Source organism: Tribolium madens, unplaced genomic scaffold (genome assembly GCF_015345945.1).
Source record: "Tribolium madens isolate multiple individuals breed KSU strain unplaced genomic scaffold, Tmad_KSU_1.1 Scaffold_19;HRSCAF=116;Tcas5.2_LG9, whole genome shotgun sequence".
Lineage (NCBI taxonomy): Eukaryota > Metazoa > Arthropoda > Insecta > Coleoptera > Tenebrionidae > Tribolium > Tribolium madens.
The window spans coordinates 13,871,254-13,891,388 of NW_025400983.1; the positions used below are offsets into that span (position 1 = coordinate 13,871,254).

Consider the following 20,135-nt stretch of genomic DNA (forward strand, 5'->3'; position numbering starts at 1 on the left):
TTCTTAGGTTTAAGTGCAAATTCGAGGCATTATCTAATAATGCGCGACTGAGGGAATCCGGAGGCGGCTGAAGATTGGAAAAAATATAACGGAAGCTGAGATAAAAGCTGTGTGTCATTTAGATAACATTTAATACTTGTTGACGGAGAATTGTATGAAATAAACTTGAAATAAGCTCAGGCACCACTTATTGCCACTTTCAACGTGTAACGTAATGTTGTGGTATTGCTTCCTGATGTTTTTCACGTTACTGCAACTTTTACGGTTTCTATTCTGGATGCAGTAGACTTTCCGAATAAACTGGACTTGAGAATGGAAGAGACTGCAGAGTGTTTCAAACGAAAAAGCATGTTTAAAGGTAATGTATAATTTAATTTTTTTGAATTTGTTTGTCTCGTTTTCAATATTCAAATAACTGCTTAACTCAAAGTAAGGTAACAAAGGCCGTAATTGATATTGTATGTAAATGCAGTACTGACGTCAACTGCGGTGCTCGAGAAATTTTAATCAAAGGCAAATTCTCATTGTAACGACCACACGATGATATTGGATCCCATTGAAACGTTGATAAACCTGTGATTATAGCACGTAAGTGATCTAGAGTTAAATACTTCATAGAAAGATCAAAACTTTTTTACTCGTAATTCCCAATCCTCGTACATATTTTCAAGTTGTTTATAGAGAATAGAAAAAATGGTGTATAAATGTATGAAAAATCATACACTTTCAGACTTTCAAGTCTGGTAATTCAAATATTACAGTTCGAATGAAATGTTTAAGGCCATGAAGGAGCCGAGTCCTGAATATTGTAAGAGGCTTACTATACTACGAATTGCTCCAGAAAGACTGAGTCTGTTGGTAACAGATTTGAAAGTATTTTTGTTAATAATTTGAAACACTACTTATTATTGTTATATTATATATTATTGTTAATCAAAATCGTACTCCAGTGGATAGCTTTAAAAATTAGAGTCAGTATTGCCAACAGATCTGCCGTGATACGGCAAAACCTAGTAACTCACTTTAAAGCAATTTGACAGGAAATTATATTTTAGAAAAATCTATAGCCTTTTTGTTCTAAATACATTTCCAAAACTACTTTGTTTGTTATACACTTCATTTTAAGCACCGAATTTAATGAAATACATTAAATATATGTAATTTTACTGTGGTCACCTGAAAACACAGTTACTAGGTTTTGAATGAAACATAAACACTCTTGCGAATAATGGCATGATCATATGTTATAAACTAGTAACTTAAGTTACAAAGTTTTACCAAACGTATGAATAAAATATTATTTGTCAACAAGAATAAGTAACTCTATTTACAAGGTTTTGATTAACTTTAAGGAAGCAGACTAGGTTCGCTCAAAAGATAGTATCTTTATTTACTATTTTTGAATTTGAATAATTAACAATAAAAAAACTTAAAACATAACATAATTCAACTTATTATTAAAGTCCAATTAACAATGTACCTACTTAAAAAAACAAATGCTCGTACTACAATTAAATAAACCTTTCTAATTCTCCGAAACATGGCATAAGTCCGGAGCTCCATCATTTGTTGGTAGAAATTGCCAAAATAATTTTCGTCTTTCGTCCTGGAAAGATGAGCAGAGGGTTGACAAAATTTTTTCGTGTTTTGAAGTATTTATTCCCAGAGACTCTAAATGCGGTCTATCAGGAAATGTAATGTCCAATTTCTTTTTTAAGAAGTCAACTTCATGAAATTCAGCCGCTGAAAATGATTCTTTATAAAACAGGTTTTTGGACCCTTTTCTAAATTGGACTATTTTGATTGTTTCCAATAGGGGAATGTTATGATTTTTTCTCTGCTTGCATCCTCACGAAAGAGGAAAAAATCAGAAAAATTTAATATCAAACATTTGGTTCTTTTTGCAGATTTTTCTATAATTTTCAGTAGTTCATCGAAATCATATATATTTGCATGTCTTTTCATTTCAGTGCTTATGTTGCCATGGACTGAATCTGCTGCCATAAGGCTCGAAATATTTTAGGGTGATTTGTTTAGGGCCCCATTCTGCGTTTAGAAAACAAACAAAAGATGAGTACAACGTCCAGTTCTTATTTTGAGAGGAGCAATTATCCACCCAAAACGTAAACTCATCAATTTTGGCAGGAGAAGTTTTTATTACATTATAGTAGGTTGAAGCAACGTCAGATGCTGATCTTCCTCGTATGGCCTCATGCCACATAACACAAGAGTTTTCATCTTCTTTAAACGAAGCAAAAGTTTCATTAAAGACGACTAACCTAAAAAACATAAAATAACTTAGTTATAATCAATTAATATAGATGTATATTATTAGAATACCTTGAAACAAAATACGATGCTTTTGTAGACATTTTAGGTAGTAGTAAAACTTTCTGCATGTCAACACTATATATTTTCTCATTTTGATTCAAATCTCTTTTTTTGTCTAATTGATATGCTTCTCTAGATGTTGTGTATTTAGTCTTGTGTTCCTGAAGGAAAAGGCAAGTAGGACAATTTTCCGAGCAATTATTTTCTTGTGCTTCTTTGTCATGCGTTTCACGTTTCTTGCATATAACACACTCAACTTGTGAAGGACGACTAAACCTAATATTTTGTTTATCAAATATTTTCCTGTACAAATCATAGCTAATTGTTTTATATTGACCAAAATCTTGCCAAAAATATTTTATTGTGATTTCTGAAGGAAGGTAACGTCTGTTTGGCGAATGCGCCAAGTTATAGTGAGAGACAACCGGGTTGAAAGAATTGATATGTCTTATTACTATTTCTTCAGTTTCCTGTTTTTGGTCTTGCAAAATCCCTCTAGCAAGTAATCCTCTTTCATCTATTGTTTTAGCAATTCCATTTTTGCTACTCCTTTTTGCTACTCCTTTTTGCTGTAAAATGGCTTGTAATCATCCCATCCGTTTTCATACCAAGAGTATGCAAAAACATAGTTTTACATACTCGTAATTTGTCGGACGATTTTTGAACATTTAACGGTGCTGGTAAATAATATTCAAGGGAGAAATTTCTGGATGACACACTGGCTTCTTGACATCTGACTTTAACCTTGAATTGTGTTATATAGGCATCAAAAAATAATCGTCTTTCGCCGAAACTTAATTGCCAAATTTTTTTTCTTATCTTTTCTCTAACAGAGTCATTAACTTTTGCAGAACAGTTTTTTCTACAAGTATTTATTAGGACAAGGTGGTAACAAGAAATATTTTTCAACATTATTAGCCTTTTTTTTCTTTCCTTCAGCATTTGTTTTCTATCGTGTTAACGACCACTTTCAGAATATCGGCAAGCAGTTCACTACACATTTCAAAATTATTTATGTGAAAGTCATTGTTGATGTCATTTGTATCAATAGTAAGGAGGTTTTCAGGTTCAGAGTTAATACAAATCAGATCGGGACTCTTATTAGAACAATTTGGTGGAGAACCTACACACGTATCGTTTAAATCAAAAAGCCATTTACGCTTTTTATTTTCGGGGTTGGGAGTATAATCTGGATCACTGTCCGTATCGTCGAAATCAGAAGGAATATCCTCATTTTCATCATTAAACGCCGCTTCTCTAAAATTTGTTTCAGTTTAGTGCATAAATTAAGGGTTTAACTAGTTGTTGGTGGGAAAATTAATTATTTAGGTACGTAGTGTATTGGTAGAGGTCAAGATTTTTTTACGTTTAAGACCCTACGAGTTATTTTACAAATTTGAAACATAGTTACGGACATACTTTCAACATGACAGTATTATACTGTTCCTAATTATTATAATTCTAATTATTCACATGCACTCCTAAAAATATAGAGTTCTTACCTCTCAAGACACATACGCAGTATTCTTTTTCCTCTATCCATGTTAATTATCGCGTTTTGTTAGCTAACTGGAGCACTAATAACGTCTGTAATGCAATTCACAAACACGGCTGAACTGATCTGAATTTTTAAAAGCTGGCAACACAAAAGATACTAGGAATTACTACCTAAAGTTAATAAAATTGAAACATAAAAATTTGTTAAGCCTAGTAACTTGAGTTGCCAGTTTTTACATGCATAAAAATTGAACTATAAAAAGTGTGCATAGCCTAGCAACTTGAGTTGCTAGTTTTTTCATGCATAAAAATTGAAATATAAAAATGTGCAAAACCTAGTAACTCGAGTTGCTAGTTTCTACAGACGTATAGGTACATATTTTTACAGATACTAGAAAAATGAGAAACGCAAATAAGTAAAACTGTGCGTCAGGCAAAGACGAAAAATATTCAAGTAGGTAAGTTTTTCACTAATTTCAAAAATGCCATAAATTAGCAAAACCTATAATAACTCTAGTTACTAGCTTTTGCCGTATAACGGCAGAGATTAAGTCATTGTGGATCACTTTGTACATACATATACAGATGATGTGTTAAGTGTTACTTGGTTAATAGATCACTTACTGAACTTTTAAGTATACTTCCCGACTCTGACACCGCAGTAGCTCACTTCCCGGACTCAGAATAAAGCTTAATTTACAGAACAATATAAAAAATTTATAAATCCAACCAGTTTTATGCATTTCTCTTAGTCCCTAAAACTTTAATTTAAAAAAGCGTTTAATTTAATTTTAAAATTCTTAATTTTTTGGAAATTTTTAAAATTAAAAAGCGTTTAACAATGACCAAAGATAATTTGAAAACCACTCATGGTAAAGCGTTTTTGTTGATTTTTTTAGTATAACCCACGACTTTATGTCTACAAAATTAAATTTTGAAAAACGTCAAAATTAAAACACTTGATAAAATTTACACAAATGATTAAAATTTTCGTAAGTATGCGGTTTGTTTTTAAACAACTATTAATATTCCGTACTTAATTCATAATCTATATGTATTGTTTTTGTGTGTTAAAGATATGAATCCTGGAATCTACAGAAATATGTATAATAGATATACTCTTTTTCATATTAATGTGCATTAAGTAGGTTGTAGAAATTTAAATGAATCTTTAATTTAAAGACTAATTCAAACAAAAAGTGTCATTAATGTCATCCAACAAATTTAATCACATCAATAATGACAAAAATCGTTTTTTTTTGTTACTCTATGTTAATTACGTTGTTAGTTTTAATTATTTTTTGAAAAAATATTTTTTAGGGAAGATTTACGCTAGGATTGTTTGGATTTTTGCATGGTTGCCACCTTAAAATGATCCCTTTCAACGACTATTTCGATGCACATTAATTTCAAAACAAGTATACATACACTGTGTCAATTTTAAAACTTGCAATAGGCAATTTCTCTCAACTGAAAATGTTATTAATAATCACTAAAAACCGTTTTGGTGGCTTCTAAGAGGAATTAAAATGACATGATAAGTGACACACCTCCACCCACCCTTGAATATAATAAAAAAAATGAAAATTTAACGTCTTCGTTTTTGAATAATTGAAAAAATAACTTTACCAAATAGGCTGTTGTATGACATTTTTGAAAAGCGCTTGTTATGGGCTTTCCAACGATATATCGCAAGTAGGGTCGTGCCATTTAAAATTTTCAACTTAAGGTGGCTGTGGCTTGAAGGGTGGGTGGAGGAGCGTCACTTACCATGCCATTTTGATTCCCCCTAAAAACCACCGAAACGGTTTTGAGTGATTCTCAATAACTTTTTTAGTTCTAGAGATATTGCCGATTGCAAGTTTTAAAATTGACACCCTTTATTTACACTTCTATTCAAAAAAAAGCGTACACGTATTGAGGACTATTGTAAATGGGATATATTAATTAATCGTTTCCAAGAAAACGTATTACTGACATTTTGTATGTAAAATGTGTGAAAATTGCTTTCGCTTGCTTTTTATAATTGAATTATACAACGACAAACAATACCATTGATCCAGCCAAAATTGGGCTCACTACTTGTACGCTTTTTTTTTGAATAGAAGTGTAACATATGTTGTCATTTCAAATCATTTTACCCTCCTCAACTTGATGGAAGTTATATTAATTCATTACTTCAAAACAATTATGAGGGCAAAATCGATTAATTATTAACCAGGTTGGAATCGCTATTACTGTTCTCCGTTAAAATTATTAAATCGATTTGCATAATTTATCCCTAAACCCGGGCTTAAATAGTTACTACTTGCTGCTATCACGCAATCCAAGCTCCATCAGAAGCCTAGAAAATGAATGATTTAACGAATGATACCCGATATAGCGAGTGTTTTTACCATTTTTTAAAAAACATCAATCATAAAGCTGTCGCTTTTTATTAGTGTGACCAATTTTTAGAATAACCTCATACATCAACATGGTTCTAAGTGCACCTGATGGCTCTAGTTCAAACAGTTTACTTAACAGATGACATTGTCTCTAAGTGCTTTCATACAAGGACTACACAATGCATGTTTGTTCCTGTAGATATATATTTCATAATTAATAAGACAAGAACTCGTCTTTCTCATCGTAAGAAGGCTATAAGTTTTTGGCTTTTGCTAAAATCGCTTTGTATAATTACAGCACAAACCTTGGTGGAGATCGGTGTCGCACCCTCTGTTGTGTGCGGCTGAGGGCATCACTGTTTGGAGGCCAGAAATCCTCCGCGTGAGGTCCCTTTCCCGTGGTTTATTCAGTTACGCAGTGACAAGATATTTAGCGATCTCGACGGGATATCGGCGTCATCCTTTTGTCAACTAACCGCATGTCGACCCTACCAAAAAGTCGCTTTATTACATCACCGCTGAGATTTCATTGTGCTTTTCGTACACGAAATTGTTGCTTTCATCGCAACAAACTAATCGATCCTTAGGGGAAATATTTCCAAATTATTCTAATATGACTCGGAATAACGGCTGGGGATAATACGTGGCGGCTTTCGTAATTTTTTCATGACGCGATCATTAATTTAGATAAGGTTTGAAAAGTTTGATTTTGATAGAATTTTTTAATTAATGCTGAAACGATTCGACATCTTTCCCACTCGTCTTTATGCGAAATTAATTCGATTGGGGGAGCGTAAGCTGCGTTATCGCAGCCATACATACTCGTATAACCGACATTTTTAGTGCTATGGTGGACCACTGTAGAAAAATTTGTTACTTTTATATTTTGTCGCAAAAATTGAAAGGCAGCAACCCGAAAGAAGTTTTTTTTTCTACATTCTACCTATAATTATACACTTACGTGTTATTGTTATTTTCAAAAATCTGTTATCGTTAAATTTAGTACCTACAACCATTAATAAATAACAGTTCACTATCGTATAAAAAAAAATAATAATTTAAACCAGCTTTAACTCAACTTTAATTTCACATATTTCTTTAATAGATAATAAATACCTAAACTTGTGCCTCTTACCGCAAGTACAACGCGCGATTTTTCATTCGGCCTATTCAGTGGTTCAGGCTTCAGTGCTCTGTGATTTGTATTTTATTACTTGTGTTTTTGTTTTATTACTTCCTTTTTTACCACTTATAATAACATTGTTCAACATGCGACTGATCATAAAATTTCTCGATGTAATTTCTGACGTAAAAGCATCCAAGACCATTAAATCTAAACTCTTAAACCTGCCTCATTTCTATAAAAGCATCTAAATGTTTCAGTTAAATTACTTAAAAACATTAGAGAATACAGTCTGTCATTTATAATAAAGATCCTGACCGATTTTTAGACGCAACTCCAATTACATTCTCACAGACAACATGGCTTTTGTTACGTTTGAAGAATTTATATTATTAAATTTAAATCAAAGTAACTGTTGATATGTCATTAGTTAAATTTGACAGTGTCAAAAATTCCACTTTATTTCCCCTTGAATTTAAAATGTACTCAAACGATGAAAAAACTGACATGATCTTGATAAGTGGCGAATGCTACAAAAATGCTGTGGCTGAATCTGTACCGTCAAAGGTACACCATAGGACACCAATTTATAAAAAATTGTCAAAGGTATCACAGGTATCTATGTTTATATCTTTGAAAAATGTCAAACAGAACATCAAGTAATGCATAGTAGTATCTGAAAATGTATTTTGGGTTGCGATTGGTTTGCAGGTATTGTAGACTGAGTGGCCAGGGAGATTATAAAATAGTACATTACAAACGGTAAATATGTATAGCATTACCCCGAGTGCTTACGTATACGATCGAGAGGCGCTAGCCTCGAAATTGGATAAAGCACAAGGGGTAATGCCACTACTACCAAGGTTTGTTTGCTATTTTATTCACAATCACATTATTTTAGTCAAAAATTTGAATAAAATAAAATTCTAAGAAAGTTAAGGTTATATTCAAACGTGGTAGGCCATCCAAATTGCGTTTGATTTTTGAATTTCAGAAATGTCAAAAAAATATATTGAAATAATGTGTGAATCTGATATTATGTATTTTTTGAAACAAACATTAGCATTTTTTCTTATTAATAAAATTAATTGTTACCAATAGTGCTTGCTCTTGCCAAAGTGCCAATCAAATTAATATCGTCTTTCAGCTTTGAGCAACTTTTTCAAAGACTGATCGCTGTATGTCTCGAACAATGTTTTTTTTTTAAATAGGTGATATTGATCCAGCTGAAATGGAGTTTTAACAGGATGCCGTTTTATTTCAGATAACGACCACCTATATCGACTTATTCAAATCGAATTTTGGTGATAAATTGATTTTGACAAATGGATCTATCAATAATTGGCCTCCAAAGTCTTGCAAGGCCAAGTCACTCTTGGCATTTAGTCAATTGTGACATTAATTGGATAAATACAAGTATTATAGTTTAAGACATTTGCTGCTTTAATAGCTATATAATAGTTTATTCTATCGAGAGATCAAAATAATTTGTATTCGAGTTCGAGTCATTCTTGGATCCAAAAACGTATGTCTGTGAAGTATCAACTAAAATGACAAGTCGACATGATCATTTTAATAACAAAATTTATAATTCTAGCCCATTTTAAGGTTTTAACTTTTGACTTTTTATTTGACGTTTCACGTGCAGTTAGTTCCAAAACAGACATACGTTTTCGGATCCAAAGATGACACGATTACAAATTATCTTGGTCTGTCCATATTATGAGGAGTAAAAGTGATAGTTTAGGTGACGAAGCTAAACGTTTTCTTCAGTTATAAAAAAGCCACTTTAACCGTTTTTATTAAAATGGAAAAATGAGTTTTCAAAATCTATAAAAAATACTTTTCTAACAGCATACAATGCAAAATTTAATTTAATTTATTTATTTAAAAACTTTAGTCATATTTTATCTACTTGCTCACGTATATGTCAGTGTAAATTTGTGACCCAATTATGTTAAAACTTATAATGAGTCTAAGTATGGTGTTCTTACTATGTATATCCCTGGAAAGCAACAACAGTGTCAAATTTTTATTTGCTCTATTACCTAAGTAATCTTAATAAATATTAGTAAGACTCGGATTATATGCACGAAAAATTCGTAAAATATGCGCATATACAGGGCAATTCAGATAAGATAATGAGCTTGATGATCTGGCGATGTAACCCAAAAAACAAATTTCATTTACGTCTTGATCTAATTTTAGTTACGCGTTGCATTTGCAATCCAAGTTATCTTATGTTGCTCTGACAGTGCTTTGACAAGCAATTTATGATTTATAAAAAAAACTGTTTGCCTACTTTTAATGTCTCATTCTTTCATACATTTTTTATTAGGTTTACACCGAAAAGGCTTCTCTAATTTCTCTATCATTCCGCGACTACTAAATGGCACTAAATCCTAATTTAAATTGAATCAAAGGCGTAAATGAAATTTGTTTTTTGGTTTGCATCGCCAGATCGTCAGACTCATTATCTTATCTGAATTGACCTGTATATGCAAGTATTTTCACAAAAATATGCAGAAGATATTAAGAAATATGCTCCAATATATGCCAAATATGCATCGACATGCAAAACTTTTAACAATAAAAAATCAAAGTTGGGATACATTTTTATCCTTGAGTAAGTACACTAATAAACTTTGTATTTTTGGCATCTTGAACTGCACAGGATAAACAAAAAAAGAGAATAAATAAATTGGCTTTGCCTCACACAAGCTATTTTAATAACCTAGTAATTCTAACAAATCTGTACTTTTCAGATCACATTACTTTAGACAATTTCGCTAAAATTCATTGCAGGCAATTATTTATCCAAATGGAAAGATTATAGCCATGCTAGGTAAATAAAAAGTATAGAACCAAACGTCATTTGCTTAAACTATTTATTTTTTGAAAAAATTAATTGATAAATAATAAGGTACTACCTATAAAAATGTAATGTAATGTAAAAAAATCGCATAACTCAATAACAAAACAAAATATTGTTTTTTTAAATACAATCACATTTTTTATATTACTTTAATTTATAATGATTATTATTTTCTGGAGGCAAATGATTCAAAAAGACCTCTTGGTTTCATACTATATTCACCCTGTACAAAACGAATTTAAAAAGAAAACACTCAGCAGGATACTAAATCCTTGAGTCCGGCTTACGAATTACCGGTTGTTTTCCCTTTAACATTATTTTGTAATCGGATCATTCCTATTTTAAATTTGAACTGAAATTTTTAATCGAAAATTTGCGATTTGATGAAAATATGCACAAATATGCGATATTTCCTAAAATATGCACGAAGTTGCCAAATTATGCAAAATATGCATTTTTTATTAGGCTTATTTTAATCAAAAGAACATTACATATGCATAGAAAACTTACAATTTTGTTGATGTACATACCTCTTAATAACAAATATGCATTTTGCATATAATCCGAACCTTAAATATTAGGTATACCAACATATTTTTAATTTTCTGTTAAACTATTTAAACAAACTGAAAGAATTAATTAAATGTGCACGTCAAGACAGCTCTTAAGTATAATCGTATTTTGATAATGTTTTTAATTTAATTTGTAATCTAAGCAAGGTATCTCTAAAACCATCAGCGAGGTGCTGTTCCATTTAATTGTTCACAAACTCGACAGCAAAAGCCCTGTTCTTATTTAGCAACCATAGAAACTTCAAACTCAATTAATCAATTAAAAGTCTTTTTGCTGTGTAAAATTCCAAAGTGTGCGGAAAGAACCACGCTAACATTTGATTTGCCGATTCTCGGGTAAAGCGTAACACTTGAACTAGTCTGAATACAAAGTAGCCACAAAATCGATTTTTAAAGGAATTAATTTTCTACAAATGGCACACAGCCTGCAAGATTAAAGAAATATCTTTTTACATCGAGTACAACCGGCATGTTCTTTCGTTAATTGCGAGTATGTTACACCTGTCCGATTATGAGTGTTTGAGTTATAAATTCATTACACTCTAACGTTTCAATCAGTGAAAACAGTCATCCAGTTTTCAACGAGTGACCCTGTTTATACGTATTAGAGTGTTTATGGAGAACTTTCCGTGAGGATGGTGAATAAATTAATCATTTCGGTATTAATAGCTGTTGTGATAATGTTGACACAATTGGAAGAGATATGATTCTGATCTCCACACAAAAAAAAAGCAAACCAAAGTTTGTCTGCCACTGATGGATAAATTTATATTTAGAACATTATAATGTTCCTACACGCAAAATAAAAGTTTTCATAAACATTTCGTTTAAACAAAAAGAGAAATTATTATTGGCTAAAACGTCGCTATATGCCTACTTATAAAACGTTAAAAAAGCAAATAATAACAACCATCGCCGTCTCGATAGAAATAATCCTTTTCTCGCCTAGGCATTTTTTGAGTTCAACTGATTCCCGTTGGCACTTTAATATGGGGAAAATTTTTGACACATCCAGTTTTTTAGCTTGCAACTAAGGAACTTTTATTAGATTTTTGGAATTCAGCTCTGTTTGCTTAAAGACTAATTTCCAACATAATTATAGTTTAGAAAAATCATGTATGCCTTGGAAATTGTCAAAAAAACTATTTTTTGCTATTTTTTGTAAAGTGATTTTTTATGTGACAAATACGACAAAAAGTTATTAATAAAAAATGTTTACAAATAACATCTAGGCACCGAAACCACATTTCAAAATCATCGACCAACTATAATTTTTCATTTTTTTACGTTAATTATTTTACAAATCAAAGAATTTTATTTTTAATAGTTTTTTTATTATGATTATTTTCTTCATACCATCATTCTTCACAAGGCCATCTGAATCAAAAAGCTGCGCTTATAAGGCCGTTTCACTTTTCGATTTTTCCATATAAACTTTGTTTCTGTGACATTTCGGTACCTTATTGCGCTCCATCTACCGATTTCCATCGCAGTCGATCGAGAGTTTTTAGACTTTTTATTTTTAGGTTAAGTGCTTAAAACATCAATTAAAACATGAATGCTATAAAATATCCAAGATCCGAGCTTATTTTAGGTACATTCTGGACTAGCAAAATACTAATAAATTAGAATTACAATAAAACATGAAATCATAACACGAGGTAGGTTAGAACAATTTATAACTTCAATATTTTTCTGCAAAGTGGTTTGTTTGTTTGTTGAGTAATCCGTAATTTTTGTAGTGTCTTTAAAATTACAAAAACAAAGTAAAAGGTTGTCTTTATCATTGTCTGCATAAAATTGCTTACCGCAAAACGTTTCAAAAATTTCGCACCATTTTTGCCTTTGTTGCATATTGCTCAGAATTTCAAATAATCGAACATTTTTTGCCCCACAAATGAAACACGGTTTTTACCATTTTATACCATTATTTTGTAAAATTGAAGGGCATTGTTTTAAATTGTCGCCAATGTTTATTCGTTAATCGGCCACCGAGGGCGCACAATAAGGTTCTGAATTTTTTGTTTTTATGGCCACTCTGCAGAAACAGTTATCATGGAGAATGAAACGGCCTTATAGCTTTTTGATTCAGATGGCCTTGATTCTTCATACCAGAGTTCAATTGATTCCTGTTGGCGCTTTAAACTGGGGAAATTTTTTGACACATCCAGTTTTTTAACTTAAACGGTGCAACCTCATAATATCAATTCTCCTTGGCGTATCTGGTTTTGTTGTATCATTCCTTCCCAGCTTTTATTAATTATTGATTGCGTTATTTTTCGTTAATACTTAAAAATCATTAGTTTTTCCTTAGTAACACCAGTAACTAAGAAAAAATCGGAATCACTGCTACAATGCATTTTTTACGAAATGCCCAAGCGGGATATTAACATATTTCTTAATGAGGCTGTGATAACAACAACGTGTAATATAATATACTATTAAAATGTTTAGTTTTATCCATAATTTTTAACGACCTTGTATATTTATTTTATCATTAAGAATAATTGATAGGTAGGTACTTAAAAATTATACTCATACAAACAATATAAGTAATTTAAATTAGTTGTATTCAAAAATCATGTATCTGAATTTTTGTGTCACATATCACATCACATATCTTTTATCCGATATGCCTATGTACCTTACCTGTATTCAATTAATCCAGCATACAACACTTGGTGTTTTAGGTAATTTTTGTGTTACAAAAAAATTAAAAGCTTCCTTGTGGTGTCGATTTTAGGGCATATTCTTGTTTCGAAAATAAATCAAAACAAGGGTCATTGGTGGAAGTTTCAATCGATTGTAATGAATGTCCGGCCTAACGGCCATCGGAGGAATTGTCCTTAGGTGATTAGGACGCAGTCGGGTGCCGGGGTGTTGACAATAATTTCGTTTCTAACTTCCGTAGTGAACGAGAATTGTCAAAACATCCGATGATCCTCTCGACGGGAGGTCTTTACCTTTTCAGAATGAATATGTCGAAAGTTGGCAAAGCGCAATGAAATAAAATTATTTGTACATCCTGAATGGGCTTTTAGACCATCAGTTTACGTAACAATAACTCTGTCTGGTGAGATTAATGTGATTGGTTTCTTACCGAATTTTCTCGAGTTGGCCTCTAAATCGAGTTAGAACAAGCGAAACGTGAGTCCGAGTTAACATAATTAGAGCTTGGAATTCGTAACTCATAAATCCCGTTGCATCAAAGAACCTTTTCTAAGGAAAATAATAGGATTGCTGTTAGCCGTGGTCAACAAATCACATAAATTACCACCCACGCTGTTATAAAGTGGACAGTCCTTACCGTGAATGAAGGACACGTTTCGCACATCAACTAAATTCGCTGAATAGAAGAAGAATAAACTCCAAGTGAATAAAAAGCGCATAAATCCGACCAGAACGACAGGATATGTCTATGATTGCAGGCTGTAAATGCTCAACGTTTTCGTGATGGATACGTGTACGCCCCAAATAAAAAATCGATTCCGTTTCAGAATACTTTTAATTGTTCGACGATCAATGACGTTGATGGAGAAGAAAAAAAATCAAATGCTTGAAAAAATCGCTAAAAATCCACAAGGGTAGATTTTATAAGTTCAATTGAGCTGGACTAAAGAGGACAAAGACGAATTGCGTCAGTTCTCACGCGATGAATGGGATTTTTTCGGGTACAGGTGTAGACCCACGATTGTCCAACAGTGGCGAGGGCGTGCACCGTAAAATCTCCGTATATTAAAACGTTGAGTTATTTATGCAGGACTTTACTCAATGGGCTGTAAAAAAGCACAGCTACCAATTTTATTATTATTAATTTTATAGAATAAGCTAACATTTTTAACAATAATCTATACTTATTAATGACTTTACATTCAGAATATAGGAAGTTTTTATTGCTTTCCTTTTAAATTTTAATTAAAAGAGACAAGCGTTGGTTATTTACCGACAAAATGATCTTATCTTAAAAATTGAAGTCACCAAAAATAATTGCATTAAAACAAAACTTAAAGTTAATTTTATCGCTGAAAAATAAAGTATTAAACAAGCACTTCACATATTAAACTATGACAGTTAAAGCGTGCTGTGATTCTATAATTAAGTTTGCACTTCTATATGGTCGAAAAGCAAACTTTTTATAGATATTTATTAGTATTGATGTTATTGTTCATTTTCTTAATTTTGTCGGATTACTGGATAATTTGAACATTGTATAAAATATAAAGGCTTAAATTTATGAAGCTGTTATTGATTACTATGTAATGATTATGATTTTTTACCTCGAGTTGGTGTCAAATTTAAAATTTTAGTTTTTGCAACCTTAATTTTCAAATTCAAACGTTAAACTTTTATAGGCAATTCTCATTCATTTGTGAGGTGCGACTACTGATTTAGCTGTCACCTGAAATATTCTGATATAACAAATTAAGGGGATTACCAATAATTCAATTTTGTCAATAGACTTTTTGTCACAAACATTAATAGTCATCCGGGATTTCTGTTTATATTAATATATTTATCTTCTATCTTTACATTATTTAGTGTTGGCAACTAAATTTTAATATTTTAGCCCATTTTAACCGAAAATGTAATAACCAACCCCAAAAAAATTTGGCTCTTTTAGTCAAACATATTTTTTTCCTTACTACAACAGTGATTTTACATAGGCGTTGGAAAATGGTCAATGCCAGGATATTTCATGTTGAAGGCAACTAGGGATGGGTAAACTTAAGTTTTTCGATGATTTATTCCGTTTACTACCTACAATTGCACATAATGTAACAAAATTATCAAATTGCTCTCATTGGTCAAACACAATTTACCGGTTAAATTGTTGAAACATAACTAAAAATCACTGCAATTACTGTTCTTTCGATTGCCATAAATAAAATAGGCTCATACTGTTTGAAAAAAAAACGAATTATGGCAATTTTTTAATAACCATTTTTAAAAAGCATATTAGCCTTGAAATTTGATTGTTGATAATCTTAAACTGAATTAGAAAATTCTTAGAACCTTTTATTACGAAATGCAAAAATAAATATTATTTATCTCAAATATTTAGAGCTGTGACTTTTTGCAAATAAAAATTTCGGCAAAAAAATATACCAAAAACTATAACAAATAAGTATCAACAACTTAGGTAGGTTTTGCTCGGTTTAAGAAAGCAAATTCAAAATTGCTATAAAAATAAGTGACTACCATTTAAAATATAAAACTTGGCGCCAATTTCTCGTAGTTTTGGAAGTTCCGCCATTTTGAAAATTTTAGTAAAATGTCATCTTTTGGTTGCGTGCAAAATTTTAAAAGTTTCTAATGTAGGGCCTACAAAAATCACCCTATACACAAAACATTTAAGTTATAATAAAGCATTTTTTTTTTAAATTTGTCTTTAGTAGTCAATTCAAATTGAAGTTTAAGGTTGGTAACCACTATTCTGCGAAATTTAAAGACGATAAATGATGTGAATTAAAGTTATTCTTTAACAAAACTTTAATAAAAAAAATACGTGCTTAAATAAAGTTTAAGTTTTTAAACATAAGACTTCGAGGAAATAAATTTAAAATACAAAAAGAGGCATTTAAAACCACTATGCGCCAACACTTTTTAACAAACAGAAGTTTTGATAAGTGGAACAAATTAAGCAACCAAATTGTTGAGACTGAAAATCTGTATTTCTTTTAAAAAAAATACGATAATTTTAACAAATAATCTGTTAAAATTATTTTTACATTAATATACTTACAAATACGACTTATACTTATTTGACACAAATATTTTGAAAAGCGAATTTTCAACTTTGTACTAAATCGCAAAAATAGGACATCCTCCGCGATTTATAATTTCATAATAATAATAATAATAAGAAACTTAATAAATAAAATACAGGGTGCGCAAGAACTCGCGCCCCAGAGAAAAATTTTAAGTAAGATAAGATACCAGGAACATGGAAAAAATGTTTAAAAAATTCTATTTGTCAAAAAATTTTGACTTTGACTTTATAATAGCCTATAGCAAAAAAATTTGGAAAACTATTTTACCAACAGAAATAAATAGAGTTAAAGTGCAAAGTTTAAACTCTCATAACTTCGAAATTTTTATAGATAAAATTTTTTAAATATTTTTTCCGTGTTCCTGGTATCTTACTTTATATGGCATTTTGCTCTGAGGCGCGAGTTCTAGCGCACCCTGTATAAGAAAGGAAAATAATCCTAGGTTTTTACCATAAATATAAATATTTTTTTTATATATGTATGTAATATTTTTTAAGGGTTAAATATTTGAGTACTTTAATTAAATAAACCTATTCAATAAATAACCGACTGATAAAAAATGATTGCTTATACAATTTGAAGTTTCTTTTTTGTTAACAATAATTACATACAGAAACCCATCAATATTATTGAATCTATAATTAGGTTCTCCAAACTAAAGTAGACAATAGGCGTTTATTAAATGTGTTACTGTTTTCAACCTTTTATTCAGAAATTTCCAACTTCATTGTGTCAAACTCTTATGTGCATTGAAGGGCATAAAAGAAGAAAAAATAAAAGAAATATTTACTGTGAATCTTTCTCTAAATAAAGCATCTCTGCATGCAATAAAATTTTCAATTTATAACTGTAATAACACGTTTTTATACCTTCGGCATCCAGCATCCTGACTCTGTTGACGTCAATATCATCCAGTTATATAAGTATGTATCTCGTTGTTTTGACAAAACTTCCGACTAATTGTGATGAATCGGTTTAACTCTTTCAACGTGCCCAATTTTAAAATCCGTCAACGAATTTGAGTGAAATTTATTTCCAATCGATCAAAAATGTCACAAGATTCGTAAGCACTTCCACTGTTCCAAATTAAATTTAAAATGGGTAGATTTACGTCGCGTCAACGAAGAAAAGGGTGTATATAGAGTTGTCATCTGTGATTACCTGAGACAAAATTACAACAAAATCCTACCACAAATGGGTCGGATTAACGAGACAACCGTGCAAAATGGTAGCACTTACCTTTCAACATAAATCCCATAAAGTCACCCTTCAAGCCGCCCTACAACAATACCATCCCTCAATACGGTCGAAAGTCGTCCAAACGATACATTTCATTCAATAAACACAAAGCCAGGGGTTACAAGTTATTGTTGCAGATCCTCGACGTACCCCCACTTGCCAAGTCCTGCCCCTTTAACTTATATACCCTTGTTCATTTAAATTTTGTTTAGTTAGCAATTGTGTCTCAAGTGTCCTTAAGTGTCGAGATGTGCCCTTCCTGCAATAACGAAACCAACACTAAGTGTCCTAAAATATTCAGACCATGGGATACCTATCAAGAATCCTCCTCATCGTCCTCGCAATTAAAACAGGAAAAATCGGGATTTCGGCCAGTCGATCCTAGTCATTTTTTACCTTCTTACAACGACCCCGCGCTTTTGGAAACCCTCGCCACTGGATACGCTTTAGAGGAGTACGCCAGAGTTTTAAATCAAGAACACCAAGTAAAAATCCTGAATGCTCGTAAACAACGACCAAAGAAATACAAGTGTCCGCATTGCGACGTCGGATTTTCTAATAATGGCCAACTGAAAGGACATATCAGGATACACACAGGTTAGCCTTAGTCGTGTTAAGCAAACGATTTAACAAAAATTTTTGTTTAGGCGAACGCCCTTTCAAATGCGACGAGAAGGATTGCGGGAAGACTTTTACGAGAAACGAGGAATTGACGAGACACAAAAGGATACACAGCGGACTTCGTCCTTTTCCTTGTACCCATTGTGGTAAGCGATTCGGGAGAAAGGACCACCTTAAGAAGCACTCGAGGACGCATTTCCAGCCGAGAGGGGTCTACGCCGTGCCCGTTATGCTCCCGTTCGACGCCTGGGCCTCTGCGACTTATCCCTACGTGCCCTCCATGTACGGGTTCTGAATTCGACTGTGATGTAAATAGTTTTTGTATATTTTTGTAAATTTTGTGAAAGAGAAACTATTTTAATAAAGTGACACAAATGCGATTTTATCAAGCGATCGTTTAATTCTTACGATTTCGTGACCCTCGATGATTTCACCATTGTTAAGCTATCAATCCGAATGATGGAACGGTGCAATTTGAAATTTTTCCATGTTTGACGAACAATAAATCTGATTTCGCAAAATCTGGAAACGGGCATGATGAATCGCCAATCCTACGTCATTGTTATTCAAACTTTTAAAAAGACTAAAAGAATCGTTATAATCCGAGTTCGACGAGGATTTTTAATGTTCGCTTTCAAAAATTTGTGTCAATAACTTAAAAAACTTTTCTAAATTAAAGACAGAATGATTCAGCAAGGAATAGTAAGCAATAAATTCAAATTATTAAAATTATAAAATAAATGAAATAATAAAATTATTAAATTAAAATAATACTAAATAAAAATTAAACTAAAGTTGCAAGATTTATTGAGTTCTTAGAATTTTGAATATCATTTATTTGTTTCCAGAAATATTAAACTAAACTGAAATTAGAATTTACACGTACTTTATTACTTTAAAATCGAGTTTCAAATTTAAAGTTTTTAAATTTAAAATTTAAAATAGCAACATTGTCAAATAACCCAAAATGACCCAGATTTCAATAATAAGAGCACAACTTCCCAGCTTGACAAATTTTCTCTTACTTATAAATTATTTCAAAAACAAGGTAACACTGATGAAAAGAGAGAAGATATGTAAAAGATATAGTCGCCTAAGTGCAAAAAGATTAGGCATTTGGATCTTGAAAATATCTTCCCTACCGGGATTTTACGAGACCGGAGCAAAAATATTGAAAAGCAACAATAAAAACATTGTATGACTAAATTATACAGCTTGTTCCAAAATTCATGGGTCAGTTTAATGATACGATACATTAATAACATTCAATTTACAGCTAGCATGTTACAACTTAAAAACTTCTAACTATAATAATATTGTAATAACGGGATTTAAAGCTTGAACGTTTGATCCTTTTTAATTTAGTTGCTAAAATAAGTAATGTTATTTATTTGTTTGAAGCAGTTCGAAAAATAAACAAAGAACCTGTATTTAACTATGCTTAACGTTATTAATTTATAGTTTACGTTGTCACTGTTTTTGTGCTTTTTGCGTAAAGATAAATATGAAAAAACATCTTTAGGAACAATAAATAAGAATAAATAGAATCAAATGTGCAGTTAAATGATCAAAGTACATTTTTTATACTAGGTGATTTTAAGGTATGTGCAAATATTTTAACCTGTGATAGTAGAACCAAAAGAACTCAAAATAACTAATTTTGCCTTATCCGAATGTTTATAGTTTCTGAAATATACAGGTGCGCCAGAACTCGCGCCC

The 20,135-nt window shown here is 31.5% G+C and overlaps 1 protein-coding gene across 2 annotated transcripts; it reads left to right on the forward strand.

Annotated features, from left to right (window-relative positions):
* The first annotated feature begins 265 nt into the window (after positions 1 to 265).
* On the forward strand, positions 266 to 18,799 carry LOC123014394 (zinc finger protein 2-like). Of its 2 annotated transcripts, none has more exons than XM_044413495.1 (3): positions 266 to 358; positions 18,008 to 18,392; positions 18,443 to 18,799. In XM_044413495.1, exons 2-3 carry the CDS (start codon positions 18,044 to 18,046, stop codon positions 18,709 to 18,711), a joined length of 618 nt encoding a protein of 205 aa, XP_044269430.1. In that variant the 5' UTR covers positions 266 to 358; positions 18,008 to 18,043; the 3' UTR covers positions 18,712 to 18,799. The 2 variants fall into 2 exon arrangements, with proteins under 2 accessions (XP_044269430.1, XP_044269423.1); XM_044413488.1 differs by lacking the exon at positions 266 to 358 and adding an exon at positions 17,311 to 17,784.
* The last annotated feature ends 1,336 nt before the right edge of the window (positions 18,800 to 20,135 follow it).

What these genes read in the sequence shown, in the direction of transcription:
- LOC123014394 (XM_044413488.1), top strand. An exon ending in ACATATCAGGATACACACAG is followed by an intron (nt 18,393 to 18,442) that starts GTTAGCCTTAGT and finishes ATTTTTGTTTAG; the next exon opens with GCGAACGCCCTTTCAAATGC.